We start from the raw sequence: 21554 nt of genomic DNA on the forward strand, positions 1-21554 counted from the left end.
ATTAAAATAATTCAACTAGGGGTTGAAAAGTCTTTGTTATAGGAGTTAAAAAGTCCAAACAGGTAGGGGTTGAAAAGTCTTTGAAATAGGGGTTTAAAAGTCTAAGGGTTGAAAACTGAAAAGTGTTCTTTTTTAGAAGGGTTAAAAAGCCTCTTGGGGTTGAAAGGTCCTGCTCCCCTGCAGAACAGTGTGTATGAAATAAACTATTATCTTAGGTAAAACATTTCATATGGATTTCCATCAATTAATTACATCTTCATTAAAAATCAAGAAAATGGTACATTTTCTGTGTAAAGGTACTGACAACCGAAATAACATTTTCAAGCGTAAAAGTGAGTATAGCTTTGAAAAAATGAATAAGTTCTTAGTCGTTTGTAACCACAACTTAATCGATTAAAAATGGCGTCTGAGGAGATGAAACTAGTGTAAAGATATTTAAAAAATGGAATTTGTGTCACTGGTTGAGTAAGAATACTTCAGGTAATTTTTGATATGATTTATTGCATTCAAATTCATTAAAAGATGCTTAAATCTTATCGCTAAGATATCAGCACAGAAGTATTAGCTTGGAATTGGATGGATACAATGTCAGGACACAGGTAAACAATAAAACAAAACTTCAAATATATTCCTAAATAAATAAATAGGTGTTCTTTTAAGAGATTTAGGAAAGTTGAAATATTTTCCCATTAAAATTTATTGCCAGAACCTCCAATTGGATTAAGCCCATTGCCAATGTTACCAATTGGAAGATTCCAATGGGACAATGTTCCAATTGGAGTTTTCCAATTTCCTGACTTTTCCCATATTGAATTGTGGGAAATATCCAATTGGAAAAAATGGTCGACGGGATTTTTTTTTACAAAAAATGATAAAAAGTACTATAAACGCACTTTTTCTAGATAACATTATAACCATTAATGATAATGATTGTTATTAATCACTAATTCCTTTTTTGAAAATGTGGGAGAATTTTCCAACAAAAAATGTTGGGCTGATTTTCCAATTGGAAAAACCATTTTTCCAATGGGAAGGCCATTTTCCAATGGGACTCCCATTGGAAAAGTTGACTTTAAATGCCAAAAAAACATATTTCTAAATTAAATTTCAGGAAACAAAAAATATCTCTTATTAGTATTACCTAACACATTTTAAAAATACAAAAATAAAAAACATTGGGTGAAAAATAAAAAAAATAAGTTTGCAAAAATTCCGGATTTGCAAACTTAATCCGGATGCTGTTTATAGACGAAACGTGCGCCTCTGACGATTAAAATTAATAGATATAGAAGAAACATGTGCGTCTAATGGTGAAAACTATGTGTACAAATGTCATAAGATACAGAAGAAACGTGTGTGTCTAACAGTGAAAACTATATGTACAAATATCATAAGATACAGAAGAAACGTGTGTGTCTAACGGTGAAAACAATGTGTACAAATATCATAAGATACAGAAGAAACGTGCGCCTCTGACGATTAAAATTAATAGATATAGACGAAACATGTGCGTCTAATGGTGAAAACTATGTGTACAAATGTCATAAGATACAGAAGAAACGTGTGTGTCTAACGGTGAAAACTATGTGTACAAATATCATAAGATACAGAAGAAACGTGTGTGTCTAACGGTGAAAACTATGTGTACAAATATCATAAGATACAGAAGAAACGTGTGTGTCTAACGGTGAAAACTATGTGTACAAATATCATAAGATACAGAAGAAACGTGTGTGTCTAACGGTGAAAACTATGTATACAAATATCATAAGATACAGAAGAAACGTGTGTGTCTAACGGTGAAAACTATGTGTACAAATATCATCAGATACAGAAGAAACGTGTGTGTCTAACGGTGAAAACTATGTGTACAAATATCATAAGATACAGACGAAACGTGTGTGTAAAACGGTGAAAACTATGTGTACAAATATCATAAGATACAGAAGAAACGTGTGTGTCTAACGGTAAAAACTATGTGTACAAATATCATAAGATACAGAGGAAACGTGTGTGTCTAACGGTGAAAACTATGTGTACAAATATCATAAGATACAGAGGAAACGTGTGTGTCTAACGGTGAAAACTATGTGTACAAATATCATAAGATACAGAAGAAACGTGTGTGTCTAACGATGAAAACTATGTGTACAAATATCATAAGATACAGAAGAAACGTGTGTGTCTAACGATGAAAACTATGTGTACAAATATCATTATCATCAGATAAAGACGAAACGTGTGTGTCTAATGGTGAAAACTATGTGTACAAATATCATAAGATACAGAAGAAACGTGTGTGTCTAACGATGAAAACAATGTGTACAAATATCATAAGATACAGACAAAACGTGTGTGTCTAACTGTGAAAACTATGTGTACAAATATCATAAGATATAGACAAACACGTGTGTGTCTAACGGTGAAAACAATGTGTATAAATACCATAAGATACCTAAGAAACGTGTGCGTCTAATGGTGAAAACTATGTGTAGAAATATCATAAGATACAGAAGAAACGTGTGTGTCTAACGGTGAAAACTATGTGTACAAATATCATAAGATACAGAGGAAACGTGTGTGTCTAACGGTGAAAACTATGTGTACAAATATCATAAGATACAGATGAATTGTGTGTGTCTAACGGTGAAAACAATGTGTACAAATATCATAAGATACAGAAAAACCATGTGCCTCTAATGGTGAAAATTATGTGTACAAATATCATAAGATACAGAAGAAACGTGTGTGTCTAACGGTGAAAACTATGTGTACAAATATCATAAGATACAGAAGAAACTTGTGTGTCTAACGGTGAAAACTATGTGTACAAATATCATAAGATACAGAAGAAACGTGTGTGTCTAACGGTGAAAACTATGTGTACAAATATCATAAGATACAGAGAAAACGTGTGTGTCTATCGGTGAAGACAATGTGTACAAATATCATAAGATACAGAAGAAACTTGTGTGTCTATCGGTGAAAACTATGTGTACAAATATCATAAGATACAGAGGAAACGTGTGTGTCTATCGGTGAAGACAATGTGTACAAATATCATAAGATACAAAAGAAACGTGTGCGTCTAAAGGTGAAAACCATGTGTATAAATATCATAAGATACAGAATAAACGTGTGTGTCTAACGGTGAAAACTATGTGTACAAATATCATAAGATACAGAAGAAACGTGTGTGTCTAACGGTGAAAACAATGTGTACAAATATCATAAGATACAGAAGAAACGTGTGCGTCTAACGATGAAAACTATTTGTACAAATATCATAAGATACAGAAGAAACGTGTGTGTCTAACGGTGAAAACAATGTGTACAAATATCATAAGATAGAGAAGAAACGTGTGTGTCTAACGGTGAAAACTATGTGTACAAATATCTTAAGATATAGACGAAACATGTGTGTCTAATGGTGAAAACCATGTGTACAAATATCATAAGATACAGAAGAAACGTGTGTGTCTAACGGTGAAAACCATGTGTACAAATATCATAAGATACAGACGAAACGTGTGTGTCTAACGGTGAAAACCATGTGTACAAATATCATAAGATACAGAAGAAGACGCACATACAAATATCATAAGATACAGTAGAAACGTGTGTGTCTAACGGTGAAAACTATGTGTACAAATATCATAAGATACAGACGAAACGTGTGTGTCTAACGGTGAAAACTATGTGTACAAATATCATAAGATACAGAAGAAACGTGAGTGTCTAACGGTGAAAACTATGTGTACAAATAGCATAAGATACAGACGAAACGTGTGTGTCTAACGGTGAAAACCATGTGTACAAATATCATAAGATACAGAAGAAGACGCACATACAAATATCATAAGATACAGTAAAAACGTGTGTGTCTAACGGTGAAAACAATGTGTACAAATGTCATAAGATATAGACGAAACGTGTGCGTCTAACTGTGAAAACTATGTGTACAAATATCATAAGATACAGACGAAACGTGTGTGTCTAACATTGAAGACAATGTGTACAAATATCATAAGATATACACGAAACGTGTGCGTCTAACGGTGAAAACAATGTGTACAAATATCATAAGATACAGAAGAAACGTGTGTGTCTAACGGTGAAAACTATGTGTACAAATATCATAAGATACAGACGAAACGTTTGCGTCTATTGTTGAAAACTTTGTGTTAATAGTTCATTGGGTATATAATAAACGTGTCCATCAATAGTGAAGAGTATGTGTACATAATTCATAGGATTTAGAAGAAACGTCTGCGTCATACAATGAAAATTATGTGTACATACTTCATTAGATACAGAAGAAACGTGTGCTTCTTACAATAAAATCTATTTGTACATATTTCATTAGATATAGAAGAAACGTGTGCGTCTCAAAATGAAAACTACGTGTACATATTTCATCAGATGTAGCAGAAACGTGTGCATCTTACAGTGAAAACTGTGTCATACTGTAGTGTACATATTTATTTGGATATTGAAGAAAAGTGTGTCTTATAGTGAAATATATGTACATATTTCGTTGGATTAAAAAGAAACGTGTGTGGCTTATAGTGAAATATATGTACATATGTCGTTGGATTAAGAAGAAACGTATGCGTGTAATAGTGAAAACTATATCTCTACATATTTCATTAAATTTAGGAGAAAAATTTATCCCAGGAATATTTCAATTTCAAAGAAGTTATACATGATAATTCAGTGACAGAATAGTGTGGAAAATGCTGTTTGACTGGAAATTGCAATTTTCAAAAATTATCAAAAATATAATCGTATGTGAGATTTATATATTTTACTCGCTCACGGCAATGTTTCATACAGCGTTTTTACGAACAACTAAGATGTCATGTTACTTTCTATACTCTCGAATAGACTATAAATCCAGCCAGTAAGGTGAACACAGAATATACAATTTTTCGAACAGAGCATACATGTTTGATAAGGATATGAACTCACAGTTTTAGTTAATTCGCAAATTAATACTCAACATCAATTAGTATAATTACCGTTGTGCATACAAATTAGAACCATTACCTCATATTTAATGCTTTTAAACGGGCATAATGAAATCCTAAATGAATAAAAACTAATTCACCGAGTAAAGATGCATTGTTTGATAATACAGATGTGTAGTAAATTTCTAACAAAAACTCGCACTCAGTAGCTTATTGTTTGTTTATTACTAAAGACGGTTTTGTATTCGTAAGAACTGACCCGTCCAAAATTCACCATCCAATGAGCCAAACCCCCTCTCGTACTCCACAAAGCTTCTATTGAAGGCAACAGAACCGTCCCATCGTCTTTGAAAGACCTGCATATGGAGAGCAATGTTAAAGATGCACTCTTACTCCAAAATAAGATTTACCACAATTGAATATATTTTTTAAAATTCCAATGAATAAATGTCGAAAACAATGGTTCTCATAAAAGATACCGAGTTTAATTTGAAAGAAATGAGCATAACACACGGCCTTTCTACCTTTTATAGCTATAGTAGACAACAGTAAATCTTTTAGCATTCACCAATCATTTAATATTTTTGCACTTTCTGCTATTAAATACATGGTTATAATCTTGCTATCAGTAATTAATACGTTCCATGAACGCATACTTTAGAAAGCAGTTAAAGGTTTATCAGATAACATTTATGTTTGTTATACATGTGTATGAATTGATTTTGAATAAGAGTGTCACTTTAAGTATTACTTCACTTACAGACTGTTTGTATATATATGTATATGCATTTATTTATATGGATAATGCATTTAACATGACTGGTAGTAAAACTGTTTTGAAGACGCAGCGATAAAATATTCGGCATACACGACATTTTTTCCTGGAAATAAAGTGACATTGAATATAAACTATAATACTATATTAGGCTTAAAGAAAATCGAGGTGTTTTCATTGAAATATTGTTTACCTATATACAATATAACTAGTATAGCAAAGGACATTGTATTCCCCTATGCATGTCGAAAATCATTATTTAGTTACAATATTCACATTTATAAATGTGCATAATATATCAAATATCATTAATCCTCATATATGAACGTCAAACACATTGCATAATTTCTAAGGTACAAAGGCCAAATACATTAAACTACACTTATTGTTATGGTGTAGTTTCCGTACACTTAAAAAAACATTTTTACCTACTAAGTATGGACCGAATATCTATAAACCAAATTATTCATTACTATGTATGTGCCAAATATCCTAAACTACGAGGTATCTACTATGCATTGGTCGAATGCCTTACATAGCTTAAGTCGTTTAGCAAAACATTTCTGAGTGATTATATTAAATTTATACTAACGCAATTTATTTTATTTGAGTCGAACTCCATCAACTGCATTCGTGTGTTGAATTCCGTAAATAACCGCATCATTTACTATGTATGGGTCAAATACCTTAAACGGCATAAGTCTATATCATTTTTTTTCTTTTTTAACAATGTAATGGAAACCAATATCCAAGGCGAAACGTTGTATTCGTGGACTATACTAAACAATTTGAACAACATAATTCCTTAGTAACTTTGTTTAACTATCTCAAACAACATAAATATTTTACACTTAATGGTCGAATGCCTTAAACAACAGTATTGTTAACTGTGTATGAGTAGAATACTGTAAAAAGCATTATTCTATACTAGTAATGGAACATGTACCTTAAACAACATTATTCATTATTATTCATTTGACGAATACTCAAAGAGCGTAAATCTTTAGTATCAATGGTTCGTTAGTAATTAGTTACTTACTAAAAATACCCCAAACAACACTTTTCTTACTCATTGGTCGAATGCCTTAAACAACAGATTATTTGACTGTGAATGGGTTAAATACTTTCAATAGCATCACTCTAATCTATTTCTTTGACATATACCTTAAACAACATCATTTCAATATATAAGACGAACACCTATATCAACAGTGTACTGTAGTATTTATTGGAAGACTCTTAAAACAAATGTTGAAGAATTGAGGTTTGGTCTTTAAAGCATTTCTTTAATTTAAGCGAAATATAATTTAAAATATTGTTTGCATGTTTTATTCAAGATAATAGATAAGTTGCGGAACACGACGTAAGCCTGTAGATGAAGAAGCTCATTTTAAAGTAGCTTTGAGTTTAAAAGACGTTCAGAATTTTTACTTACACCTTGTACTTGAAGGCTTGCTAATATTCACATTAATCACTTTCCCCGTGTTATCTTACACGTCATATTAAACGTGTGCTAAGTTAAGTTAATTGGATGACGTAGTGCACAAAAAGTATCCCACTAATACTCGTACCCATACATGAAAGTATCTCTCTTATAAATGTCTTAGTTTGAAACATCTGTATGTATCTTACATTCAATTGACGAAATATCTATTGACCAGGCTCTTGTTTATTATCGTTATATAAAAAATGGTATTCATTTGCAACACAGGTAATGTCAAAACTTTATAAGAACTTTATAAGATTAGTGTAAATTTAATATAAACAAAATCATACTTACCGTCCATCCACCACCTTCGGTATCCATATCGCATTAAACCTCCACTTTCTTGTGCGTGTTCCAGGGCGTGATATTGTACACACCTGAACCGCGTGACAGGCCCAGTTTTAACACATCACTGCAGTGACCTGGTGGGTATAATAACGTCGCTATTAAGAACGAAAGTTTCATTCTTGAATTATGTATTTAAAGGAACCTGCCTTTGTATAAGGCTGATCATCAATTCATTACGTTTAATATCGCAGAAAATACCACTTATAAGAACACTACAATGAAAATATATATATATATCAATTGAAAGAAACATTGCTGCAATAAAAAAAGACAGTACAAAATGAGTGATTAACTTCATTCATTTTTAATTTACGTTTTCTTAAACTTTGTAGCGATTTGACGATATTAGCTGCATGTCAAAGCTAATACTCGTATTGTATATTTTACACATCAGTTAAGCTTTTTCTTTACTCTTTTATAAATTATATGAAAAATAAAAGGTAAAGGAAGTACCTACACAAACAGAAATACTATATGTTTTGAAATATACTGTAATTCAATAGTTACAGGTGAGAGACTATAAACTAAAAGAGTAACCACAACGTACTCACATGGACAAAACTCTGTATCTGTATAATATCCAATGCACGTGCCAACAGTGAAAGGCGGCAATACATCACATGACCTGTGTCTACTTCTGCTGCCCCTGTCACTAGACCCTGAACAGTCAGCCCATGCAGACCAGTCACTCCAGGAAATGTGAACTAAATAGAGAAATAGAAAAATCTGAGAAAGCGGTCGATCAACTCAAACGCTTAAACTGCTAAACTAAAATACCGTGACTTATTCTACTGCATGTGTCACATGACTAACAACGTAAAGACCATGATGTAGAATAAGAATAAAAACAATAAAATACATTGTCAAATTAATAAAATGCGCGTTTATTTATCCGTGTGTTTGAATGGGCAACACGGGTCAAAATGTTTAGTAGTAGTGTATTCTGTATTGAACTTTTCAATCGTGTACAAATAACTGCAGATGTTTCTTTGACCCTAGCCATTTTAGAAATGTAGAACTACCAACATGTCGTGAGCCTCAAAGACCCTGCTTATTCAAGTTGGTGAAAAGCTGCGTGCCCTAAATATTTTCGACTCATGGCATATTAAATAACGTTATGGCATATTTACTTCACTGTGGAGATGACCGTACAACACTGTGCATTGATCGTTACACTGCTCATCAAAAACATATATTAACCTTTTAATTAGCCTGTTTTTTTACCGAAACATTTTAAAACAATTATTTCAAGTAGTCTTTGATAGAAGATATGTTTGCTTTAAGCACGGATAAAGTTAATATCCCCACGTTAGCTAAGAGTTACTTACTTGCCCTGATGGTGACCATAATATCGTTTTTTATTGTAGATCTCTGGTCCTCAATGATGCCAACAACTTCATTTGCTCTGCCTATTAGCTCTTCAACCTTCTTTTCCATCTCAATTGTTTCGTTTTGGACATTTGCTTGTGCTGTTTGTACGTCTTGAAGGATATTTGTTTTAAAACACTCAAGAGTATTTGTTTCATTTGCAATATGTTCATGGACTTGATAATTTATAGCAAGCAATGTTTTATTGATTTCTTGTTCTTCCCCTTCAAATTGAATGACCATATCATTTCTTACTTCGGAGCTAAATTTACTCAAATATATAAAAATATCAGAGCGCAATTTTCGCCCACTTTCTTCTACTGTATTGTTGACCTTTTGCAAAGTAGCTGATATATTTTCAGCGCTCGTTTGCACGTGGTCATTGACTACGTTAACTAATGAGCTTATTGGCGTCGATGCGTTCGAAACAAACGCCGACAATGTGTCTTTGAAAATATTATTGACATTAATTAGTTCCTTTTTATGTTTATTAAAAGAATGTTTATACATTGTGAGTGTTTTTGTGATGTCGTTAATTTCAGGTTTTGAATATGTATTTCCTACAGTATGCCCAGTTCTTGATTCGACACTGTCCGTCTCCCGAGTATTGCTATCGGAGGTGTTAACAAGTAATTCAACCTTTGAAACTCTTTCAGTTAATATAACCAAATCTCCTTCGATTGTGTCCAATCTCTGAAACAAAAACAAATCCTTCTTTAGCGAAAGTGATGGAAATGTATGATTACATTTGTTAACTCATTTTTAAAGCAAAATAAAAATAAGGTATAAGTTGCAAACGGAGAGAAGTCGTTTCTAACAAGAAAAAAATTGTTTTAGATACTATTTTAACATGGTTATTATTAATCAAGTTGTCAATACATAAAGAAGTATAAAGAAGCTAGCGTCGTCGGTAAATTTCTCTTGACATATCATAAACTACGTATTGACCACAAAAGAAGTAGATATGGCTACTATATACCTGTTCTTCTCGTCGACCGATAACTGCTTTTTTCGGTTAAAAATCACACCTTTATTGCGTGTTCTCAGTAGCAAACTGCGCAAATGGTCGTTCCTGGTTGCGCCGTTACAAATAAAAGCATCAGCCATGGACACCACGCCAATGGGGTCTTGTAAAACCTCCTCCGTTTGCAAATTATAAACATATTGAGATATTCGAAGTCCCACCGGCATTCTTCTATATCTGTAACTCTCGTTTTTGTCGCAAATGTCGTGCTTTACGTACTGGACATACAGACGAAATATCAATTTATTTGAACTGAAAATAAAATGTTTCTTCGGACCAGACCAAATCCATGAACAAACTTTGAAATCCTTCTTAACCGTGGCCTTATGCAGTGGCTTGCTGTCATACATATAGTACGTCTATTGAACTTATTCAGGTTACGTGCGGCGCTAAAATTCATCACTGCTGGGGAAATGCAGGATTCTACAACATAAACCTCTGCGTTATCTTGCCTACTTCTATACTGAATGTTTAACCGAATTCTGCCTGTATACCTGTGTTTGAAAATAGTCTGGATTCAGGAAATTGTTATTGTAACTGCTTATGATTGAAACCTTGAATTTATTTCCCACACTACAACGTGTACCTTTGCCAAATAATAATTATGCTATTTGAAACTAAAATCACCGTCTTGTTTTTCTCCTGGATTCCTGTTAGCGCCATGCAATACATAATTATATATTTATATTTATTTATAATTAATTAATTAATTAATTAATTATTATTATTATTATTATTATTATTATTATTATTATTATTATTATTATTATTATGTCAAATTTATGTCAATCTAATTTTAAAGTTGCTCTCCTCATGTTCACCTGATCTATTATTAAGTTATTTCCCAATATCCACTCATTGTTCTACAGAATATCATTTAATGTATATCATGATAAATATATGTATAACATAAATCATGTCTGACTTTCGCATCTTGTTATGTTTTATGTTCATAAACATCATTGCTCAATTTTATAAGAAGTATCGTTTGTAGAACAAAGAATTAGCTTGCATAATGTCTGTAAATATTATAAATAGTTTTTTATTTAAAGTCACTCTATATTTTTTGTTCTCCATTACATTAATCCAAGATTTAAATCAATATTGGTTTTAAAATATGGGTTTAAAAGGGGTAAAAACATTACTTTGTGGTCATAGGAGCTGAGATGGGAAATGGTTCGCCTATGTTGTACTAGTAGTTGTCATTGATTACAAACATGTCTTATAATGGTGATCAGAATTACATGACGTCATTTAAAAAGCAAAAAATAACAACGTTATTAAATGGAGCTTTAATACATTATTTTTTATAAAAAGTGTAAAAAATAGTTTTCAAAGACACACATAGCTGTAATCCTTCTATTTTTCCATACGTTGTTGTAATGCTATTGTCTGCTCGTCGTGGAAGAGTTGGGAATTGTATGTGAAACTTTGATAGTCAGTGGCTGGTCGAACGTTTAGGATGCCATGGGGTAATTAAATCATCTCCTCATCTCAACTCCTATGACAACATTACAACACAAAATGATTCATAATAGTGAATGTTCTTTACTCTTTAAAACCCACCGTCTCGTAGAAAATGTACGCCATTAATATAGAGCATACGGGACAAATACGAAGCCTAGGAGACGTTACCTATTACTCATATGCAAAACTATAATTCTTAAAAGACGTTACCATCTAATTAAAGGCATAATTATGAAGCCTAGAAGACATAACCTGTTGATTTAAGACACACATATTAAGTGTAAGCGACGTGATATCTTAATTAAAGCATACTACGAATCCAAATGGATGGAAGCTGATCGTTAAAGACACAAATATGAAACCTAAAAGTCGATATTGGTTGATTAAGTACACAAATATGACAGAAACACACGTGAAGAGCAGGAAACAGTCACTTGTTGATTAAAGACACAAATATGTAGCTTAAGAGACAATACCAGTTGATTGAAAACACTGATGTGAAATATAAGAGACATTATCTGTTGATTAAGGCACAATTATGAAGCCAAATAAATGTTACCTACTGAAATAAGACACACAAATGAAGCCTAAGAGACTTTACAATTTGATTTAAGTTACAAATATGAAACCTAAGCAACCTTACCTGATTTGATATCATTTTTTAAATATGACAACGAACGTGCTTTCCGACGTGATCGCAATTCTATTCCTAGTTTCTATCAAACGGATACGTGTCTGATATGATATACATGAAAGGAGGTTGAAACCGAAAACAATGCATTTTTAAACGACTTGGTTCATAATTATATTGTATAATGTTTAAGCAATTATTCATATTAACTTTTAACCCAATCGTTGTTACAGCAATTTTTATACATTGTACATTATGTTTATTTTTTATATATAAATAAACGGGTTGTCATTAACTAGTTATATCAACAAGACACAATATATGTGTGTTATGCATACGCATACTGTTAGACTGGTATCTTCCAAACCTAAAAATGTGATTGCTGTATCTGGACAACACTGTAGGGTATTAATTTTTAAGGAAAGACGCTTTTCCGGATTAGGAATTGAGGTAACAATCACCATGGTATTTCCCAGTCATTCCAAATAGTCAACCATACGTTATACAATATTTTGGACTTTGTCGCTGAACATATAAGTCAGTTTTATAAAGCATTTACAACAAACGTTTGACAGTATATATTTACTGTTGCCATAGCTATTAAGATGTACAAACATACTCCTCTTCAATTAGAAATTGCCATAGAAATACTATTATAGGGACTGTCTTACAGATGAAAAAATAGCGAAAAAAAATAAAATTGCCTGGGTATGTCTACCGGCTAAAATTCATTCCTTATGCGTGATTGGCTAGTCGGCGTTATCACGTGATATTACCGAGGTAGGTTTATAGATTAATTATGTCATCCTAATTGTGTAAGCCTTCATAGGTCAGTAGGCAAGACGCCAAATTTCACTTTTGGCGACGCGGACACATTTTTTTTAACATTTTGGTACTTTTTCCACAATTTTGACATCAAAGCGTAACACATTATATGAGATAATTGTCCTGAGATTCGTTACAAAAAAAAAAACTTTTGTTGGCGCCAATCTGTTAGACAGTCCCTTTAATTTGCTTAGATTTATTATTGAAGGCAAGTACCTGTTGAAAACGTATTGCCAAATAAATGCTTTAAACAATGTCCTGACACGCAAAATATGTTACATTTCGAAGCACAAATACACACTGCTTATGTAATGCAATTGAAGCAAAATATATTTTAAATGCGGGTTCATCTACAAAACCTATAACATCAGAAACCATTCATTGCAATGCACACACATTATCTCGCATAAATGCTCATATATTGTACTCAAATGAAAAGGGTTCGAAAACAATAAAGAAATTTCTTTGAAATATGATAACCTTTAAAATAAAATAGTCAAGTGTATATGTTTGCTCCTAAAACTTTAACAACAACACTTTTTTCTACTTGATATTAACCTGAAATGTTCTCGATCAATTTTAACGAATATCAAAGCAGACCTTCAAACTGTTACATACACATCAAGGACAGGGTAGCCATTTTAAGGGCTATAAAAAACTTTTAATCAAGGTAAATCCAAACTTGTTTGCAATCCTATGATTACTTGGTTTCGAAACCAACACAATATTATTTTGAAGCCAACGTACAGTAGAAATGTATATTTCAAAGTAAACAAGACTTCAGTCATTTATAAACCTGCAAGAGAATAGTTTCGTCTTTATGTTTTATTAATATGGATTGCTTTTCCGACTGATTTGTTATATATTTGTCTATTTCAAAGAAGTGAACTTATAAATAATATGCTCTGGTTTATATTAACATTATTTTGTGGGTTTTATTTCTGCCAGGAAGTTTGGTTTTGATATGTGAACATAACACTAAACACATATAATAAATTTTGTAACCAAATCTACCTCTTCGGAGTAATACCTTCATTTTTCAAATGAAGGTACATTCACTCCAGTATTCATAATTAAAAAATGCGCAATTTCACAACCAGAAAGGTTGTCCTGTATTTTTTTACAATTTGTCTTCTTTCTGGTTGTGAACTTTCCAACATTGGTTATTTATAATTAACTGCATGATACTGTAGTACATTATTGCAATAGTTGTGACGGCAAGCGCGGGTCAAGCAATATTGCAACCTCGGCACCCCAGCGTATCACGCAATTAATATTTAAATGAATGCACATCAAAACGGTTTAATTTTGTTAATTTAATGAATTTATATCTTTGTACTTCCTGTCTATTTCTATCCTAAGCACGTTATTTACGAACTTTAAATTAAGTATTATTTTACATTTATTGTACCCGTTTTAAACAAGAAGCTTTTATTAATTATTACGACTAACGATTTCAATAATTCTGTTTCGGCTAGGAATATTTTTCCTCCAAAAGGCGCTTAGTGTCAGTCCAGAACGGAGTTTCTTCCATCATCTAACTTCAAAACACATCTACAGTATCTTTTTTATAAACATTGATTTGCATATTACACAATTGTTTAACTTGGATTTTTAAATGAAATCACTTAAAATTGGTCACACATTTGTACATTTTCGAGATTTAGTGTTCACTTGAATCAGTCTAGGTAAATCTTAATTGCTCATTCGAAACATCATTTTAGACGTCTTCAGTTTTCCATGTTCTGTAAAGGAATTGTAATAAAAAAAATCTGCTGTGTACGGTCCATTCAGGTTATTGTGCATGCAGCCATTGAACCACCAGCCTCCTTCATATCTGCCTGCACAGTTTCGTCGCGAGTGGTCGACGTCCCTGTCATATGCTGAAAACGGCCGATGGTTGATATCATTCGCAGTAGCAGTTAGGGACAGAAGCCAGGAATCGGACACTGTAAATGAACCAGTTATCCATTTTACATCAATATCATTACACTCTAGAATAAATGCTTCTTGTCAAATAAGATTATAAAAAACAAAAGATGAACAATTTCACATGTTGTTTAAATAATTATTTTTTTTAATTTCGTACAAGTAGGTGTGTTAATTTATACGTTTATATAACAAACTTAAAGAAAAGAGTCTTGAGAAAGAGGATAATGTGCAATATTTTGCGTTTTCATTTTTAAATTGGGAATTTGTGTCCACGAAGCTTGAAATAATAATGTCAAGTAATTCATATCTGTACAAACATACGTTTTTTTTTCATTATTTTGGTGCAATGAGTTTAACATAGTAATGCATTATAGTATATCCATCTCTTATGAACATTTATCTTAACTCTGTACATTGAAATTGTATTCGATGATTGTTACCAAATGCTGACGTATGTATTAAAATAATATACCAACTCCTTGTAATTTCTAGAACTGATATACTGATCAATGGTAAATAATTATATCTGATTTTTATTTAACAGCCCGACTTAAACTATATAGAAAGCTAATAAATAATATGCCTCTATGACCAAGTTAAAGGGCATATTATGATGTTATTTAGACGTATTTTATAAAACATTGTATAAACTCCTAGTTAACATCACGAATAACATACTTCCTCTTGAGTTGATCCTTCTATCAACGTTAAAGTTGTATTGGTCTGGTGGAGAAATATAGAAACCCGAGTACTCGTCGAAAACTATGGAAGGGTATTAACGCAAAAATTACATCTTGCTTTCTTACGTTACATCGTGCTTTCTGACTTGTACATCTTGGATTCTTACTTTTACATTTTGCATTATGACATGCACATTTTGCTTTAAATTGCATGAATCGTTCGTTATATGACTATCTTCAAATTTGTCTACGTTAAAGTTATATGTTTGATGCTAAAATCAGTTCAGTTTAATTATAATGATCTTAAACTGTCTACATTTAATGTGTACAAAAATAGGAAACCTATGTTAATCGATTATACATGTATAAATAATACATGGAAGCACGCACTTTGTCAAATACAACAAGGCAGGTTGCAAACTACACTCTTTTTTACGACAGAGGGCGCAAGTTCGGAAACATGTACGGAACCATACGGAAATTACCGAAAATATACGAGTATCCGGAATATCGATCACAATAGTTATGTCCCTTGTTTGCAATTTAGCCATAATCTTATTTGTTACGGTTGATGTCATGTGGTTGATTTTTTTATCATCTGATCATTTGTTATAAATAAACAACATCTGCTATTCATATACACCAAAAGGCAGTTGCAGATTTATTCTTTTTTGGTAAGTGATAAAGAATTGTCAGTGTTGGATTAAAGGCGACAGGCGTCTGATGTACATGATCGTGTACATTGCCGTCTCGCCTAACACACATAGTGGCTTGATGACAGGAGTTCATATTAGTCCATCTAGCCATAATAAATAAGTTCAACTAGCCAAAATTACATTTTAAGCATTCTTCAACATGTATATCATCAATATAATGCATTGCCATAAACTTTAAAAGTGATAAAATGAGATTTGACAAAATTAAAAAGTACACTATACTGTATTATAGTGTAAGTATAATGAAGTGAGGAATGCTCGCCCAGCGAAAATGTAAACAAAGACCAATTCTCTTTCAAAATTATAACTTCCTTGTAAGCTATTAGCAAAATACCTGGCTCCTAGATGCAGTGGCCCTAAATGTACAAGATAACACCAGTATCCTTGTCGAGAAAAACAGTCAACGACGAAAATCCTTCAGATAGCGAATTATCACAAATACTCGCCATACATTTTCTGTCAAAATGACGTCGAACCCCGCTCGCCTTCATCGATTAGCGAAAGCGACCAAAGGACAGGAACCACATATATACATGTAAATCAAGAAACACACAACACTTTTACATAGTCTATCGGTGCCTTACCTGGGTTCTCCTGTCAAATAATCAACCCGTCATATACTTTGCATTTTCTCAAATTAGAACACTGTTTATATTATGAATATTAGGTTATGAAGAAGTTATAATTTTGAACAAGAATTGGTCTTTGTTTATGGCAATGCATTATATTGATGATATACAAATGTACATGTTGAAGTATGTTTAAAATATAATTTTGGCTAGTTGAACTTATTTATTATGGCTAGATGGACTAATATGAACTCCTGTCATCAAGCCACTGTGCTAACACAGTAACAGTTTTACGAGACGTTAGACAGTTAAAGCTAAACGTATTCTGTTTTTAATATGCCACTAGTGGTTTAAAGATGGCATCCAACCCCTCTGCCAACATAATAATTCATATTTAAAGTAGTTCTTAGGAAGGAGCGCACGCTGTTCCCCTATGTGTCACCCTCTGTAATTGCAAATCCTGTATGCCTATGTGGCGGATCAATGCCTATGTGGCGGATCAAGGAAACATTGAAATAAAAAGTAACTAAGCCGATTTCAGGGCAGGCGCACACTGGCTTAGATTTCCCATTTTGTTGAATTTCACATGCTAAAATTAGGCTAGGCTTCTTTCCAAAATTTGTTGAAAAAGCCCTGTATCATATAAATGTGCAGAGCTCTCTTGTTTTCGTCTTGTTCAGTGTTTATCCTTATTATTTAAATGTGTTCAAGATTGGTAATGTTTTCTTGTCTTTAGGAAATAGTGGCTGTCCAAAATTTTTTATGTATAACAATCCTACATCATGTATAAAAATCCTCCATGTTTGCTGTTATGTATGTACATACTGAACAACTACAGTAATGTTTTTTTATCAGGAAAATGAGTAACCAGTTAAGGGCTTCAGAGCTTTTGCGGCAGGCAGCAAATCTTTTGGTTTCGGAAAATTCATCAACTACTTGTTCTGAATCACAATCAACTCCATCAGTGACAACAGCAACATCTATTGGTTCGACAACATCCAACAGAAACCACTCTGCAGAGCTTCGTGATGCCACTAGGGCACTGTTTGCCCCTTACAACAGAGGGACCCGCAGGCGAGGAAATGCAACAGGGCCACCAGTAACATATTGGACTCATAGATTTTGTCTATTGTCAAAATGTTTGCAGGTAAATTAAAAAATATTGTAAATAGATATATATATAAACATATTGACAGCCAATGTATATGATATGTATACAGATTATTTGTATGTCTTAAACACTTGGATATAGCCATACTCTTTACCACACATCACATTTGATGTATGGTTCAATGTTTAACTTCTGTGTCTGTTTTTCTGCAAAGAATGTATGAAGTGCCATATAATTTGTGTCGCTCACCAGGTATCAATGGAGTTATGAAGAAATAATTTATACGTTATCCATGATGTTCAATAAAACAAGTTATTTAAGTTGCCAAAGAGTTTATGCTCATCTAAGTCACAAATGAGATAATGCTGCATGATTCATCCATGCTCAAGGCTCACACTGTGAATTTATTACTATTTTAATGTGTTTCCCTTTTTTAATGGACACTACAAAAACAACAACAAATAAACATTGAACAGTTCTCTTTTGTACTCCTAATTTCCTGTTTTATGTTATTGGTGTGAAAATGATTTCTCCTGTATGGAAATATTTGTAGCGTACATGTACAATGTATCGTCATATTTTGACAACATTTGAATAAGAAAGTAAGTCAGAAAAGCAAAAATAACCTGCAAAAGAAGAAATTTAAGAAAAATTCACAAAAAGTCTTTTTCATACTTTTAAAGGATACAGTTCCTTCACGGGAAGAAAAAGCCCTGCTGTTTCAGGCAGGTGTTGGTGAGAAGAAATTGACCATCATCAAAACATACGATGCAGATTTGTTTAAACAAAAGCTAGAGGAGGCATTTCCACCCATTATCAATTGTGGTGGATTTGAATTACTAAGAACTTGTGGGAACTCCAAATACACATTGCAGCCATTGCCAATTCCCCCAGGAGGGTATACCACAAAATATCTTTGTGATGAAAGTTCTCTAGGACAGGCAGTTTGCTACATCAGGCAAATACAGAAAGACCTTGATATAAATCTATGCTCCTCACAGGTATAATTGAAATAAGGATATTGATTTCTTTGATTGCCTCTTATAAGGTTTAGCTTTTGTTTTATTTGAGTTATTTCTAGATACTGTATCACAGTAAGATAATACTCATGTGCTGAAAGCTCCGAACTATAGAAATGTTTATTGTGTCACTATTTTTGGTTTAAACAGCTCAAAGTAGCATTGCATTTTTATAAACACGATAGTCTTCGTTTTTACTCAGCATCCTATATGGAAATTATTATCATCTTTTAAAGCAGAGAGTCTAAGTGACATGTATGTAATTTTTCAAATCTGCATAAATTTATTAGCACTATTTAGGAAAGAATAATTATCGAAGTTGCATAGTAAGTGTATGCATGTATAAATGTATTAAGAATTTTGAACAGGTTGATACTGATGATCAAACAAAAGCGATGTGTTTGAGGTGTGGCAAAAGTATTCCTCTTCAACGTCTTCGCCTCCATATTGATGCTTGTGGGACTGATGAGGTACCTCACTAGTAATTACTTGTATCTATCAAAAGTTAGATTTTGATTAAAGACCAACCCATTCCATGATACAGAATTCATATCATTCCATCCATTTTAATGAACTCTTCATATTTCATATAAACTTAAGGTCTAGGCATTTGTTGATAACAAGGAATCTTTAAGATTTTATTGGGTGGTACATCTGTAGGTAGAGAACTAGTTGGAGTGAGCTTAAATCTTTATTTTAAGGGGGGAAACTTACTTTGTGCTTAACTCTTACCATTGGTAAAAGCAATTATTGACCATTCAATTTACAAAATTAAATATGCAATAGCAAAGGTCTGTATATTTTGTATGTGGATATGACATCATGTTTGCATAAAGAAAACTGAGCCAGAGTTTGTATATATGTTTCTGCTGTATATTCAAAAAAGACAAACGTTTCAATTCATGCAAGTGAGATTAATTACCATAATATGTTGTTATCATTTAAATGTGTGCAAATTGTAAACTTCAGGTAGATGCACCCAGTGCAAAGATGAGCCAGGGACAGATTCCAGTCTGCAAATTTGCATGTGTAATTATTTTGTTTGTTTATTTACAAGTTACACATTGCCAATAATTATTAAAGTTTGAAAACTCCTTCTCAGCAGTAGGAAAGAAATTGTTAAGATCTAAAAAAAAAATCAGTTATGAATCTGAAAACAAATTTTATAAAATAGTTGAAATGTTTTAAAGCCAAATTAATTTTTGAAGGATATTCAATTTATAGATTGATCAGCAAATTTATTTTATTATATGGCTTGGTTTGTGTAATATACAACTTTGTATTATAATCCAATATGAATGGATTTCTTTATATCTGATAAGAGAGTTTTTTTATTGAAAGGCTAATAAATATTTCAATTGTTACCACACTTTCATTTTATCAATACCTCAAACTACTCCTCATACAAATATGCTATTATTCAGTTGTTTTTTTTCACATTCTGTGATAGACCTAGTTTAGCTAAAATTACAGTTGTGTTATTTAAAGGCAATGGATACATGCAAACCATCAGAACAGTAATTTTCTTTTTTAAGTTTATGAGTTACAAGTTTTATAAGTGTTCTGCCAAGATTGAAAATATAATAATTGAATAATTCATTATAGTATGTAATTCAAATTTGTCTCATCATGTACACAAGAAAAGGACCTTTGTTGCACTCCCAGAACATACCAAAATAACAAACATTCAAAGGGGATTGTACAAGATAAAGAGGTAATCAACCTTGTTGCCAATTTAAAGGTCAAAAAGCTTCATTGAACTCTGTCAAATTCCACTCTATGTTTATTTACAGTGATACTGAAAAATATTAAAGTATTTTTTTTGTCAAACATCTTGAACATCACATAGCAAGGGCATCTGTGCCTGTGACACGTTTCATTTTATTAATTTTATTAATGAATCTGAATAATATCATGTTTGAGTCTTTGAAAAATTATTTCAGTGTCTTGAAATGTTGGCAGAACACACAATTTATCAGTTACTGTTTGTGGCTTTTTAAGAATATATTGAAGAATATATTGTCTACATATCTTGCACCCCCTTCCCCCAGACTTCCTGTCCATTCAGCTGTTGCATGTTTTTCTATTGCACCAAATAGTACCAGTGTAAAGTAATGAAGAACATTTCCAAACATATAGGTTTTGCAGTTTTTTTTCAAGTATTTCATGTGGATGTCATTTCCACTTAAAATCAAGTTCTGGTTAAAATCTGCACAATGTCATTTTTATACACCCATAAAACGGTTTATGACATAAAGCGGTATATTGGTGTACAGCAATGATTTTGTGGTTTGGTCAGTCTACTTGTTCTGTGGAATTTCCATACAATAACTACTTAATAGGTCAGCAGCTTATGATGTTTTCCTTCATTTAAAATAAATAATTACTGACAAAGTTTTTATATCAAAAAAACTTTGCTACATGTATATACCATTAAATTCATTGTAATGTAATATGAAATCATTAAAATCTACTAAACCAAAAAAACAACATACCTAGCTTAAATGATTTCAGTATTGAATGACAATTCACTAATATTCTTTATATGTAGCAGTACAGAGCTGTGTCCTATATGCCATGATGAGTTCCCTGTCAGCACCATAGAAGAGCATGCTGCAAGTTGTTGTGAGAAC

At 32.3% G+C, this 21554-nt stretch overlaps 1 protein-coding gene across 1 annotated transcript in view; it reads right to left on the reverse strand.

Annotated features, from left to right (window-relative positions):
* Positions 1–7631, reverse strand: part of LOC128240729 (ficolin-1-A-like) — a 30845-nt gene extending 23214 nt beyond the window's left edge. Inside the window, exons 1-2 of the mRNA XM_052957532.1 lie at positions 7526–7631; positions 5230–5326 (exon numbers count right to left, since the gene is read on the reverse strand). Of these exons, the coding sequence (XP_052813492.1) occupies positions 5230–5326; positions 7526–7552 (124 nt within the window). The 5' untranslated portion in view covers positions 7553–7631. The remainder of the gene's footprint in view (positions 1–5229; positions 5327–7525) is intronic.
* Positions 7632–21554: the final 13923 nt, after the last annotated feature.

The sequence above is a fragment of the Mya arenaria genome, chromosome 7 (genome assembly GCF_026914265.1).
Source record: "Mya arenaria isolate MELC-2E11 chromosome 7, ASM2691426v1".
Taxonomy (NCBI): Eukaryota; Metazoa; Mollusca; class Bivalvia; order Myida; family Myidae; genus Mya; species Mya arenaria.